Genomic DNA, 14222 nt, shown 5'->3' with positions numbered 1-14222 from the left:
GGTGGGGGATGTAGTACAGTAAGCCTGTGAAAGCATCTTTAAGTTACAGGCATTATTCAACTTCTCACCTTCCCTACTTACTCAGTCTCCAGCTTCCCCAACTCGCAAAAAAGGCGGGAAATGTAGTACAGTAAGCCTAAGAAGGTTTGATCTCTTCAAAGAAAATGGGACTTTCTTAGATAGTGACTCCAAGGGTTTTAACCCGGTATGCATCTCCACCTTTACGGCGCGCTTAGTACTAGCCCGTTGGGATTACCATTAAAACAGTGGTTTCTTAACCTTTTTATCGCAGCCCCTCTCAGAGTTGGTGCTTTCTTTCACGCCTCCCCTTGTATCTGTGAGTGAAATTCTCAAATTCTCTCCCATGAGTTACGAGGAATAGGAAGGGAGGTCAATAATTACAAAACATGGTCAGCCCAACGAGACTAACTAGAGTAGTAGACTCGAGGAAAGTAACGTTATAAGGAGATACTTTTTGCGTTTTTTCATAAACTTCTGAATATTAGTTCCTCAGTCATGTTAAGAGAATAACGAATATAATTAGAGAATTTTGTTTTTTCCTTTTTCCCTAGGGGTCGCGCCTCCCCTGGAAATTGCTGACGCCCCCGGGTTAAGAACTACTGTGTTAAAACATGAAGAAAAGACTGTATATAAATATTATTAAGATAATGATGACCCCCAAGGAATAGTAGTCCTAGATAATGACCCCGAAAACCCCTTAGGGGTCACTATGTAGGAAAGAACAAATGCATTATGTCTATTACCTCCTCTTAGAAGGTCATTCTTACGAAAGCTTCTTATGGTGCAGTAATCTAGGAGAAGCTCTTGGAAGTTTCGTTTATGCAACTTGCAACTAAAACTTCCGAAAGATATGTTATAAAAAGTTGAGCTTTTTGAACTTTTATTTTGAAAAAAAAAACCAAGTAAAAAATACGCCGAAGTTTCTTCGGCTCAGTCGAGTTCCCTGTACAGCGTGTAATGCTGTATGAAACTCTCACCCACGGCCAATAAAACTCTCATCCGTGTCCCATGAAACTTTCAGCTACATCCCGGTGGTGGCTGTGTTGTCATGGTTAACATTTAACCTTCAGTAAAAGAAAAATGATTGAGGCTAGAGGGCTGCAATTTGGTATGCTTGATGACTGGAGGGTGGATGGTCAACATACCAATTTGCAGCCCTCTAGCCTCAGTAGGGTTTTAAGATCTGAGGGCGGACGGACAGAAAAAAAGGGCATCTCAATAGTTCTCTTTTACGGAAAAGTAAAAAAAATAGATAAGATAAAAATAAATAAATAAACAAATACACAAATAAAGAGATAAAAAATACAGCGACCCCTCTAGGAACTGGCACCATAAGATTATGCAAGTCAAACTTCTTCGAAAAAATTTCTAAAAGTAAAAAAAAAAAAAAAAAAAAAAAAAAAAATGTAGCTTGCAGGGTGTTACAACCCAATCCCTTGTCGAGAGGTTCTACAGGCAATACCAGAGTCCTGTAAAAGCTGTTTAAGTCGCAGATAAATCAGCCGAACAAACAAACTCCGGGCGCAAGACAAACAAGCACATAAATGATGTTATGTAAACATTGGTTTTGGCGTTAGCCCCGTAATGGGATACAGTATTAAAGCGAGAATCTAAACAATGACAGGAACGCTCGATTACTTTTTTTTTTAAATCTCGATGCGAGGCAGCCTACTTGCTACTTAATGGTATTGTCACGCCGCTTTTTCGTTTATTTGACTTTCGTTGTTTCAATAAAAGACGCTAATAATAATAATAATAATAATAATAATAATAATAATAATAATAATAATAATAATAATAATAATAATAATGCTTTAGGCAGCGAGTCCTATGATCAAACTCCCGGGAACTGACGTCAACCAATAATAATAATAATAATAATAATAATAATAATAATAATAATAATAATGAACTAAGGAACCTCCGTAACGAGGCTATAATATTGACAATCAAAAGCCACAGTGGTGTAAAAGTTAAAATATATTATTGTACAATGGTAAAAAATACAAGGAGAGACTTTCGGATACTGCTCCGTATCCCTTTTCAGTCCTACTGAAGAGGGATACGGAGCAGTATCCGAAAGTCTCTCCTTGTATTTTTTCCATTGTACAATAATATATTTTAACACTACTGTGGATTTTGATTGTGAATAATAATAATAATAATAATAATAATAATAATAATAATAACAATAATAATAATAATAATAATAATAATAATAATAATGATACAGTACACAAAATTTACATACACAAGAGGCAGAGTAATATTAATGAAAGGCTGTACCCTAAACACTGCAATAATAATAATAATAGTAAATAAAATAAATAAATAAGTAAATAAATAAATAAATAAATAATAATAATAATAATAAATAATAATAATAATACTATCCTTTATTTTAGCTCCAAGCCACATACAGAGATAGGAAAAATACATAAAATTAATTAAACAAAATTTAGATAAACGAGATAATATAAGTAACAATAAGGAACGGTAATGAATAATAATAATAATAATAATAATAATAATAATAATAATAATAATAATAATAATAATAATAATAATAATAATAATAATAATAATAATATTGTGGTAGAAGACCCTCTTTTGGGCAAATGCTGTTAAAAAGAATAGCAAAATTAAGCAAGTTTATTTTATATATGGTTTTTTCTATTTTTCTTACAATTCGTTTCTCAGGCTCAGCGATGTTTGTGAGTAACTGGCCAATATACATATTGGGAATTTCTAAAAATTATAAGCATTTTTATCATTTTTAGAAATTCCCATTATGAATATTGGCCAGTTACTCAGAAACATCGCTGAGCCTGAGAAGCGAATTGTAAGAAAAATAGGAAAAACAATAAATAAAATCAACTCTCTTAATTCTGCATTCTTTTTAATAATAATAATAATATCCTTTATTTCTGCTTAGGGCTTCAAGGAGAAATAGGCAAGGTATATACCAAGATCTACATACAATTTTGGAATATACAATACTGAACATGAGATAAAAAGTAATGACCTGGAACGTTAACACCCAAGCATAGCTGATAATAATAATAATAATGATAATAATAATAATGATAATAATAACCTGGGATCAACCTGCGAATACTATTATTTTTATATGAATTAATATTATCACACAAATCCCATAAAACAAAGTCTAAGAGAAGATTTTTCTCAGTCTATTGGACAAGAATGAAAACTGCCAAGCGATAAACCTTCAGACAACCGTAAAGATATATAAACATCAAAAGCAAATATTTTTTTATTTGGTGTTCTTTAAAGCTCGTCAGTGACGGTGGAAGAGATTTTTCAACACTTGCTAAATATCCTCAACATCTTATTGTGTTTTAATAGCTTCGGAATATCAACTGGGCTTCAGGGATCATCGTTCATTGTCCTTGACGAACCTTAGAGCTGATTTTTTTTTTCAGTCTTCAGTTCTTGATCATTGGTCTTCTTATTAAATATCTTGATGGGACGGATAGTTCAAATGAAACTTTACATTCGGCTTTTATTGCATTTACTGAGCAAACAGTATTGTACAATTCACTGCAGAGTTAGGATTAGACATTTATTTATATTATACTCGCCCTGTCTTCCATGAAAAAAACCTGGTTCTCATAATATATAGAATAACTGTTGTTATTTTAATTTTTCTCGTGTTTAATACTGATTTTCTGCCCAATTTTCCCTACGAAGAAAACCAAAAGTAAAGTTTAAAAATATGCGTTTCTTCGGATGAAATGGTGGAAATTACCACTATACAACTGATGGATGAAAATGAAGACTCCTAAATCGATCTGCCTGTTACTATCTGAAATCAATATTGAGCGACTCTCATCGACGCAGACGATGCAATGATAGCAATCCTTACGAAGCGTGAATAGCATTTGATGACTCAAAATTCCATTTAAAATTGAGAACAATGCAAAATTAGCCGTTGGTAATTAAAGAACAAACTTATAAAGGACTTCTGTTGCACGAAAAGTATTGAGTTATTGCTTATCCTCCCACAAAACTCCTTCGTCTTAATATCCGACGCGTAGCAAATGTCCACTCGACCTTTTTCCCGTGGGAGTATCTCCTTTCATTACCTGACGCTTGACAGACGTGCGTAGTTCAACCTCCAACTGTCACGGCAGTTTTTACAGCTGCTTAGAGATCAGTGGTGAAAATACGAGCCATCATGTAACATAAACACAGGAAGGTTAAAAGGATACAGTACCTTGGCTACTGAGGTTAGTACTTGGACGACAGTGGACTTTTCAACAGATGATTTAGGAAGCAAAAAGGACAAAACTGAATAATATATTTGCCTTAGTATAGGAAGTACTCAGAATCACTGCTAACTTTTCTGATATCAAATGTTCTCTTTACTTTCTGTTTTTATTTTTAAGTTTACATCTCTTAACGATTTCACTGGAACTATATTTTTCTTTTATTTTCCCTTCGCAGAGACGATAAACAATTGTACTGATGCATACTATGAGTGGTCAGTTGCACCAAATGCACGTAGATCTGTCTACACTACAGCCTGCCTGTACACGTCACAGCTGTTGCCCTGATATTGACACTAATAGCGGCTGTCTTCGGCAGATATCAGTGATTTGTCTAAACAGAAGATTATTTTTCTTCATGTGGGAGGGATTTCTAATCGCTCATAAGAAGTTCATTACCTCCCAAGAGCGGAGTTGCTTGTTCGATGCAATAGAATGCAAATCAAATATTCGCTCTGTTGCATAAGATTCTATCTGCAGTTTACGACGGATAGGGAGAGCTATTGCAGCAGACGGATAAGTGGCTTAAAGTCCTTTGTTTCAATATTCTAACAGATGCCCAAGGGCTGTCGCATATCCTGAATAAGGAAAACTGGATGACGCAGCAAAATAACAGGTGCAATGCACATGTTGCCAAGGGTAGTACGACCAAAATGGACGATGGCTGTAGTGTTTATGGGGAGCGTTCGTTCAGATGCAAATGAACTAGACTAAGAGTCGTTAACTCATAGCTTGAGAAACAATCTGCAGCGACTGGTACACTGAAAAATACTTGTGGATAATCAACATATCCAAGGATGAATATGGACAATAAACCTAACCACACAGAAGTGCAGATAACTGGTCTGACCGTGGGTGGAGGTCGAACATCAAACTACCATAGGAGATATGTGGATAGTCAACCTCTCAAGCCTCCTTGCCTAAATGTGGATAATTAACCCTTAGACCGACTTTAACAACTCCATTGATGGAATATATATTCGCGTAGAAAATTACGTTAGATTTTAAATAGCGTTAAGTTAAACTAACTACCTTCAAGGAAAACATTTCCTAATCAATTATCAATTAAAAGAGGCCATCCAGATTCGTTCCATGTACTTTTTAAAAAGTTCAAAACAGAAAAAAATATATGTTTGATTTTGAATAATTTCCTAACTTCATTCTCGCTCATTCCTGAAAACCTGCAGCCTAAGAATGATATTTATAATAATATGGACCTATTTGTTTTTTGGCAAAACCTATTAAAAAAGAAGAAAAAATGAGACTGGCACCGGGAAGGACAGTTTCTAGTACGCAGTCCTTCAATTCCAAAGACAATAAGCAACCCTTTGGTGCTGAGATTAGCGCTACTCAATTTCCGAAGCTTATAGGCAAGTTATTCATAGTTCATTTTATTTTATTATCTTTTTGACCAACTTTATATAGAGAAGTTAATTATACTTAATTTTTTTAACGGCAACTTTAGATTTAGACGTCTGACAAGAGAAAATGTTGTTGATGGCATTCAGAATAAATTCCGTGAGAGAGAGAGAGAGAGAGAGAGAGAGAGAGAGAGAGAGAGAGAGAGAGAGAGAGGAGCCACTGGGAGAAGGGTGTATCACACTACAGCAGCGCGGACGAAGACATTGTCCTCAAGTAGTGGTGGAAGCCGCTCATGCACACATGGCGTCTAAGAACACGTGACCGTCGTTTCAATTCCCGGTCAATTTGACACGTTCATAACAGGTAATAAATCGTTTGTGGTGTGCATGGCTACATCCCGGCTCTTTCTGCTCGTCTCAACTCGAGTGCATACTACTCAAATGCAAGAACTGGGTCTAGGAATGTTTCAACTCTTTGTTTCCAGCTGTGGGTGGGTCCCAAGTTATCCGCTCTGTCTGCACTGCACTGCAAGGATATCTGGGAGTGTCATTGTAGTACATGCAAGCGCTCATTATAGTTTAACCAGGTTAATTCCATTAGTTCAAGTCCGTACCCAGAGTTTTTTTTTATGGGGGGGGGGGGCGGTCGTTTCTCCCAAAACTGGACCCTTTCTTCTATAAAGATCATTGCATGTATAGGTATATACAAGATGAAATGCTTGAAAATGTTATTTTTTATATATTAAGAAGAAACATTGGGTAAGCGGTCTATGCCCTTCTGCCCGATTAGATTTTATTCAAAGTACTGACTTTGGTTAACAGAATTTTACTCAAAATCATTTACAAATATAGTGGCCGATATCATATTCCTATTATCACTCTTGTACTTACGACTACTAAAGAATGATGGTAATGTTTAATAACAAAATTTATAAAAACAGACGCCAAACAAACCAAAAGATTGTTATTCATTACTTTGTAAGTACAGCTCAATGAAACGGATAGTCACACACAATATGGACTTCCAGAATGTTTTTTTTTTTTTTTTTTTTTTTTTGAGGGGGGAAGGCGTAGTCTGTACTTTAACCATGTTTACTGTATAACCAAAAGGGTATATTTAAATGTAGGCTAAGTTGAGGGTCTGAATAATGTCAAAATTTTTTTCTTTTCCTAGATATCTGTGCAAATTTCATTATTGCATCTAAATTACAAGTGTTTGAACCACTTCATTTAACGTACTGTAACTTAAGCATGTCACACACACACACACACACACACACACACAGAAATTGTTCAGTTCCTCATATACCTGAGGATTCATTTAAATCAAAACTACAAGGGTAGCCACTATAGTAAATTTGAATCATTGCCAGTGATCACCATGTGACCAACTTGTACACGACGTCAACTGTACTTTACCTGTTTTTTCGCAAACAGACGAAACCAAGATTCCTCTTTACGATATTTTTCGCAAACAGACGAAACCAAGATTCCACTTTACGATATTTTTCCCAAACAGACGAAACCAAGACTTAACTTTACAATATGTTTTGTTTGTTAGTTTGTTTGTATGGTGTTTTTACGTTGCATGGAACCAGTGGTTATTCAGCAACGGGACCAACGGCTTTACGTGACTTCAGAACCACGTCAAGATTGAACTACTATCACCAGAAATACACATCTCTCACACCTCAAGGGAGCTTTACAATTTGAGATGGAGAAAAAACCGCTAATCTATTTTAGGAGGCGACACCTCAATTATTTGTAGGAAAAATAAAACACTAGGCTTTTATCATTTTTAGAAAGCCAGCTGATAGCCTCTACTATAAAATCTCTGATTCTCAAGCTGTCATATATTATTTTTCAGGTAGCTCCAAGTACAGCGAGTTGGGTCACGTGGTTGGGTTCCCTTGTAAGCGTCAACCGTGTAATCCACTGGCGCCTTAATAGTATGGTTAACAAACATTTTGGCAAGGTAACGACCCAGCTCCCTTCCTCCCATCGCTTGTACTCAACCTTTTAGAATTATTAACAGACCATTCAGCAATATCGTTTTGAACTGTGGCTCAGAGTTTATGATCGATAATGAATTATTCATATTGCATTATTATCATAGAAATGTGTTTCGTATTGTCTCTATTGCATCTGGAATATGTTTGTATACGGTCATGGACTGAATTAAAGTACCTTAATAACTGTTTACTTATTGCAATTTGATTTTCTAAGGTATTTACATCAAGACTTTTGGGGAAAAAATGATGAAACCCAGGGCCAAAGCTTAAAGCTCAACTGTTGAGCTAAAAGGAATTTCAGCTTTTCTTTTCCATTGTGGACTACAACCTCATATCTTCGTGAAAAAGGAAGACTAAAACCTCATATATATATAATATATATATATATATATATATATATATATATACTATATATATATATATATATATATATATATATATATGTATATGTATATATATATATAATATATATATATATATATATATATATATAAGACAGACGTATGTTGTGTATGTATACATATCCTCAAATATCTAAATATGGACAGATGACTGAATCCTGGGTACTGGACATACGAGGTTAATCCGAACCTGTGTAATGACTAGTAGTCATGCTCAAACCACCCTGCAACAGGGCAGTGAATTCAGCTTGATATAGACACAAATATCTCCTCTTTGTCTGACTGATCTCGTAAGGGCACTTCTAAGAGCCGCCTTGGTTGGCACAGTAGCTTGAAGTGGCGTCGCCCACTCGTCGTCGGATGTTTTGACTGAAAAGTTTATTTTCTGTACGTGGTGACGTCAGAGGTACCTTGGCTACACTCTGCACAGGTGCGTCTAACGGGAGGGAGATGGCAGGAGTTTTCTTCCCTAATTGGGGAAGTTCACAATCTGGTGGTTCATGTAGTTCACGCGGGTCAGATTGTTTGGATCTTTGTATTCTGTCTATGTCTGTTTATTTATTACATCTCTGTCTCCTTTCCTCTCTCTAATCTGTCAGTCAGGGTATCAATCCGATATGCATTCCACCTTTGTCAAAGTCAAGGGTAAACTCAATGGGACGCCGTATTTAGTACTAGTCCCTCCGGAACCAAAGATAACGCTATTATCATAATTTGTCGACCAAACAATAGACAAATGGATGATTATAATACTTTGATCGCAGAGGGGCTAGTACTAAACACGGGGGTCCCATTGAGCTTCAGCCATGTTTAGTACCATAGCTGCTAGCACGGTCTAATATACCTAGACCGTGGCTGGTAGCACCTTAAAAGGAGGTGGATATATACCGGGTAAATACCGTCAGTCAGTCCATCTCTTTCTCTGCAGAGAGAGAGAGAGAGATTCTGTTTATGGGGTTTTTTAACATCACGAAATAGTTACAAAATGTGTAGGAAACCTGCACAAACCACTTAGTAAATTTTTGTGGTTTATCTCTGAACGCAAAAGAAACTGCAGCCACGCTAATGTCCTGTTTTATTGTTGTCCCCACGAAAAAAAAAAAAAAAAAAAAAAACTCAAAAAAAAAAAAAAATCAAAAAAAAAAAAAAAAAAGTTAAAAGCATTCCTATGTTAAAGACTTTCAGAAAATGGGAAAAAGCAAAACGAGACAGTGAATCTTCCAGAGGTCCCGAACTGGCATTTCGTTGATCACTGTATCATGTAGTGTCTTGCTTATTCAAGAAGGGTCTATTCTGGTCCCGTAGAGAGAAGTTCGTCTCTCTTTAAAGCATTCATCACTGGCAGATAGATGACCCAGTTACCCTACATTGCAGAACAAACTCTGACGTGTAGTCGAGTTGTTGACTACATGTCGAAAACAAACCGTAACGTTTTTATTAGTTTACTGTACAGGAAAACTATTGAGGTGGCTATTTGTCCGTTCGTCCGTACTTTTTCTATCCGCCCTCAGATCTTGAAAACTACTGAGGCTAAAGGGCTGCAAATTGGTAAGTTGATCCACCATATAATCATCAAACATACCAAATTGCAGCCCTCTAGCCTCGGTAGTTTTCTATGTTATTTAAGGTTAAGGGTAGCCGTGATCGTGCGTCTGGCACCGCTATAGTGCCAACAACACAAGCCACCACCGGGCTGTGGCTGAAAATTTCTTGGGTCGCGGCTGGGAGCTTCATACAGCATTAAACGCTGTACAGAAAAAATTATGTTTCTTCGGCGGATTTTTTTACTTGTTTATTAACTGTAGTCGTCTTTGCTTGCTTCCTAAATTACATAATCGATTAATCGCTTGAACGACTGGTTGACTTTCAAAGAACAGATGACTATGGATGACGACTTGCCAAGACCGTCATACAAATGTGTTTTCTTTGGCCTGAGAACTAAGGTGACATAGTTTAAATATGGACTCGGCCCATGATATATAGAGTATAGCAACAGCCCAACAAAAGGGCGTTTTCCACGTATAAATCATGTAAATAAGTCGTATTTCCTTGTAAATGAACTTTTTCATTTTTCTATCATCAGCTATAAATTCAGATACAATGACTCAATATATGTGTCTATGAAGATAAAAGGACCTTTTATCTTCATATTATACTGTTGTGTCACAGTAAAAGACATTCATATGTATCTATATTTAACCTTCAGTTTTGCGATATACTAACGTGATGTTCTATAATTCAAATATTTGCTGTAATGAATTTCCTGTAAAGTAATCTGATATGAATAAACAAAGAAATAACATAGCAGGGATAAGGACATAAGTAATCCGTAAAAAGATACCGTATCATGAAGACACAAGCAAAAAAAGTGTAAGATAAGCTAGAAATAAATTAAGAAAAGATAAAAAAAAATTGAGGAATCGACCGAAAAAACAGTTACATAAAAAAATATGTAGTTATTAAGAAAATTATGTCTTTTTCTCTTACATAATACTGTATCTCTGACTACTGCAGGCTTACATTGTCATAGCATAAGTCGTATAAAAAAAATGGCTCAAGAATGCAGCGTCATTGCACGTTGAATAATCATGCTAACTATTTTCAATTGTTTACGGACAAATTTCCTTTTAAGGGCTTTGTCCTATGGAAATGCTTTCATTTCATTAATCCTATTTCATCTTCACTGTCGTCAAGAAGCCGAACAAGAGCTAACTTTGGGTGCTGCAACCTGAGGTTCCGTGCAGTGGCAAATAAATAAATAAATAAATAAATAAATAAATAAATAATAAATAAATAAATAAATAAATAAATAAATAAATAAATAAATAAATAATTAATTAATTAATTAATAAATAAATAAATAAATAAATAATCATTCAACACATTCTATGAATGACGTCCACAAGTTCGAATACCCATTCTTCGTTTAATCCTTTGACTAAGTCAGACAAATATTTGTCTTCTTAAAGCAGTTTTTAATTGCACTTTTCTTTTCTTTAGAAGTTCAACAATATTTTTAAAATGGAGCTATCTAATTTTTTTTAGCGCGTCTCAAATGTGAAACATGACATATCTACTTCATAGTTATTTTATGTTATGTAATTCATTAAGATTTTGAAGAAAAAAATTAACAACATAGTTATGTTATGTAATTTATCAAGATTTTGGAAAAAAAACTTTCAACAACATAACACTTATTTTATGTTATGTAATCTATTAAGCTTTTGAAGAAATTTTTTTTAACAACAGTTATTGTATGTGATGTAATCTATTGAGATTTTAAAGAAAAAATATTTTAACAACAGTTATTTTGTTATGTAATCTATTAAGCTTTTGAAGAAAATTTTTTTTAACAACAGTTATTTTATGCTATGTAATCTATTAAGATTTTTACAAAAAAATTATAACATAGTTATTTTGTTACGTAATCCGTTCAGATTTTGAAAAAAAAAAAGTTTAATAAACGTGTAAAGCTCTTTTGTAAAGTCATGTATATAAGTAAAGTTTCATCTAATGTACTGGAATAAAGAATTCAGTTTAATTAAATAAAACTTTAGCAATCGCCCGTATCCAACAGCAGCAAAACACCAAACAAAGCCAGACAGTTGCATTCGGATGAGTAGCTGCAGCTCTCTGCCACGACTGACGAACCCAACTTCAAAAAGTTCGCCGTTAACACTTGGCAAGCGGCTGACGGCGATAGGACGTATACCTGCCTCTAATCTGGGCAGTAAATCTTCCTTCTCGACGTGCGTGACATATTATTGGACTACCCTATAGACGCGTACTCATGTTTTAATCGTCTCCGATGTTTCTAAAAACATCTAGAGCTGAGAAATTGGTCTCTATAATCTAAACGTAAAACGTATTTCCATTCAATCGTTAGGGAGAATTTTGATTATTCGTTAGTTGCGTAAGAATTTTTGAAAAACTTAGAAAATTACAGATGAAATTTATGATAAAAGACTTGAAATATAGTTTTCCTCATTTGCAACCTGGACAACTTTACGTGAAGGTGTAACAGATATTCAGAAATCACTTGAAACATCTACGTTATGCAAATGAATCTCTTTCTGGAAACTACTGACTTTTATTTATGCGTTTTTTTACGGGTGGGAGTCAGCTTTAAACCCGAGTGTTTTAATGGGCCTTTGAGCCGTATCCTATTCTAACAGAAGAATGTATATATATATATATATATATATATATATATATATATATATATTATATATATTATCTATATATATAATATATATAATGCATAAAGGCTTGACCCCAAAGAATGCGACGGACCAGCCTCTGACGTGACATATAGCATATTAAAAGTCTTCGTTGATCCATATTTATTTGCTACTTGTTCTTTGTTTTCTTTTATTTGTAGCACATCACAAGCACGTCATTGTGGACTTAATTTCTCCACTTAACATCCATTTACTTATGGAGCATTTTAGCGTTAATTAATAAAAATAAAAATAGTGAAGCCTGTTAGACTCACCCCGGCCGTTAGCGCGATCGAGAGCGACGGAGAAGCGGTTGTGAGACGGGAAGGCGGCCGACAGGAGGACCTGGTGTCCGTCGGACACGGCCGTCGCCCTCCGGCGGGCGGCGACGTCCCTAAAGGTGAAGAAGATGTCATCCTGGCGGAATCCTGACTTCAGCGATGTCGTCAAGGCTGTGGGGAAGAGAATGAAAGGGAGTGAGATTTCTTTCTTTTTTGGATGGGAAGTGTGCATACGTATGCAGTGAGACTTGCATTATTGCATGCACTTACTAACACAAACACATATATACGTATTAGATCTACATACATACATACATGTATACATACATATACATACGTACAAGTACGTTTAAAAAATTATAGTAGATGCACGTTACTTCATTAAATAAGCGAATACCACAGGGGAATGATGGGCTGGAATCCAAGCGCTTGACAATGTCTTAGTAAAGACGAAAGCGCTTGGATTTCTGCCTGTCATTTTCCTGTGGTATTCGCTTATATAAGTATGTACGTATGTGTGTATGTATGTATGCGGTTATGCAATTGTAACAGCCACAATGCCCCTCTTAACTTCTATTACAATTGCTTATGTATTTGGTAAAAAAAAGTATCCAGTAGCTTCTACGTATATGTATATGTATGCTCGTGAGCGAGTATGATTAGATTTGTGTACGTGTGCGTATGAATGAATGTATATCTATACAATTACCCTGTACAAACCCCACTCTCAGTATATACTATACAAGTATATACATGTATCAGTATTTTTGCCATGCGGAACATAATGGGTTTCTGTAATATATGATTTTTGTTTAATGATAATAAAAAAAATCAATACCATACTTTACTATTTAAAAGTAGGCATTATCTTGGGGTTACCAATTACGAGTAGGTGTAGACCCATAATAATTACTGAAATTTAAATTTAAAATTTCAAACTTTGTACGTCAGCTGAATTAACGAAAAGTCTAAGATATTATCTTAATGAATTCAGTGCCGAAGAACCGATTAAAAGTTGTAAAGATACACTAAACTAATTATTAAAGAAAAGACAATGAGCTTTGAAATACAAATTGATCTTTGCTAATAAAGCTATTCTGTATTTTGTCAAAGACATTGTGTCTGCATATTCAGATCTTTTAACTTTGTTGTGAGTCTAGTATTTCTCTTATGTATTGATTTTTCTATATAAAATCATAATGAATACGGTTTTCATACTTGACATTTTCATTTAAATAAATAAAAAAAGACAAAGTTTAACTTTGCGAATCGGGTATTTCTCTAATATAACGATTTTTCCATATAAAATCATAATGAATACGATTTTCATAAGTGACATTTTCATTTAAATAGAAAAAGACAGATTAACTTTGCAAATCGGGTGTTTCTCTAATTTAATGATTTTTCTATATAAAAATAACGAATACGGTTTTCATAAGTAACATTTTTATTTGAATAAAAAAAAAAGACAGATTAACTTTGCGAATCGGATATTTCTCTAATAAAACGATTATTCTATATAAATTCATAATGAATACGGTTTTCATAAGTAAAATTTCCATGTAATTAAAAAAAATCGACAAAGATTAACTTTGCAAATCAGGTATTTCTCTAATATAACTATTTTTTTATATAAA

At 34.5% G+C, this 14222-nt stretch overlaps 1 protein-coding gene across 4 annotated transcripts in view; it reads right to left on the bottom strand.

The window, feature by feature from the left end:
* The window catches only part of LOC135198766 (cartilage oligomeric matrix protein-like), a 109337-nt gene that overhangs the window by 71534 nt on the left and 23581 nt on the right, over positions 1-14222 (bottom strand). For all 4 annotated transcript variants that reach the window (XM_064226676.1, XM_064226677.1, XM_064226678.1 and 1 more), the window contains exon 2: positions 12580-12756. In XM_064226676.1, the coding sequence (XP_064082746.1) occupies positions 12580-12756 (177 nt within the window). The remainder of the gene's footprint in view (positions 1-12579; positions 12757-14222) is intronic.

This window comes from Macrobrachium nipponense, chromosome 22 (assembly GCF_015104395.2).
Source record: "Macrobrachium nipponense isolate FS-2020 chromosome 22, ASM1510439v2, whole genome shotgun sequence".
NCBI classification, from domain to species: Eukaryota; Metazoa; Arthropoda; class Malacostraca; order Decapoda; family Palaemonidae; genus Macrobrachium; species Macrobrachium nipponense.
This window is presented reverse-complemented; position numbering and strand designations above follow the sequence as displayed.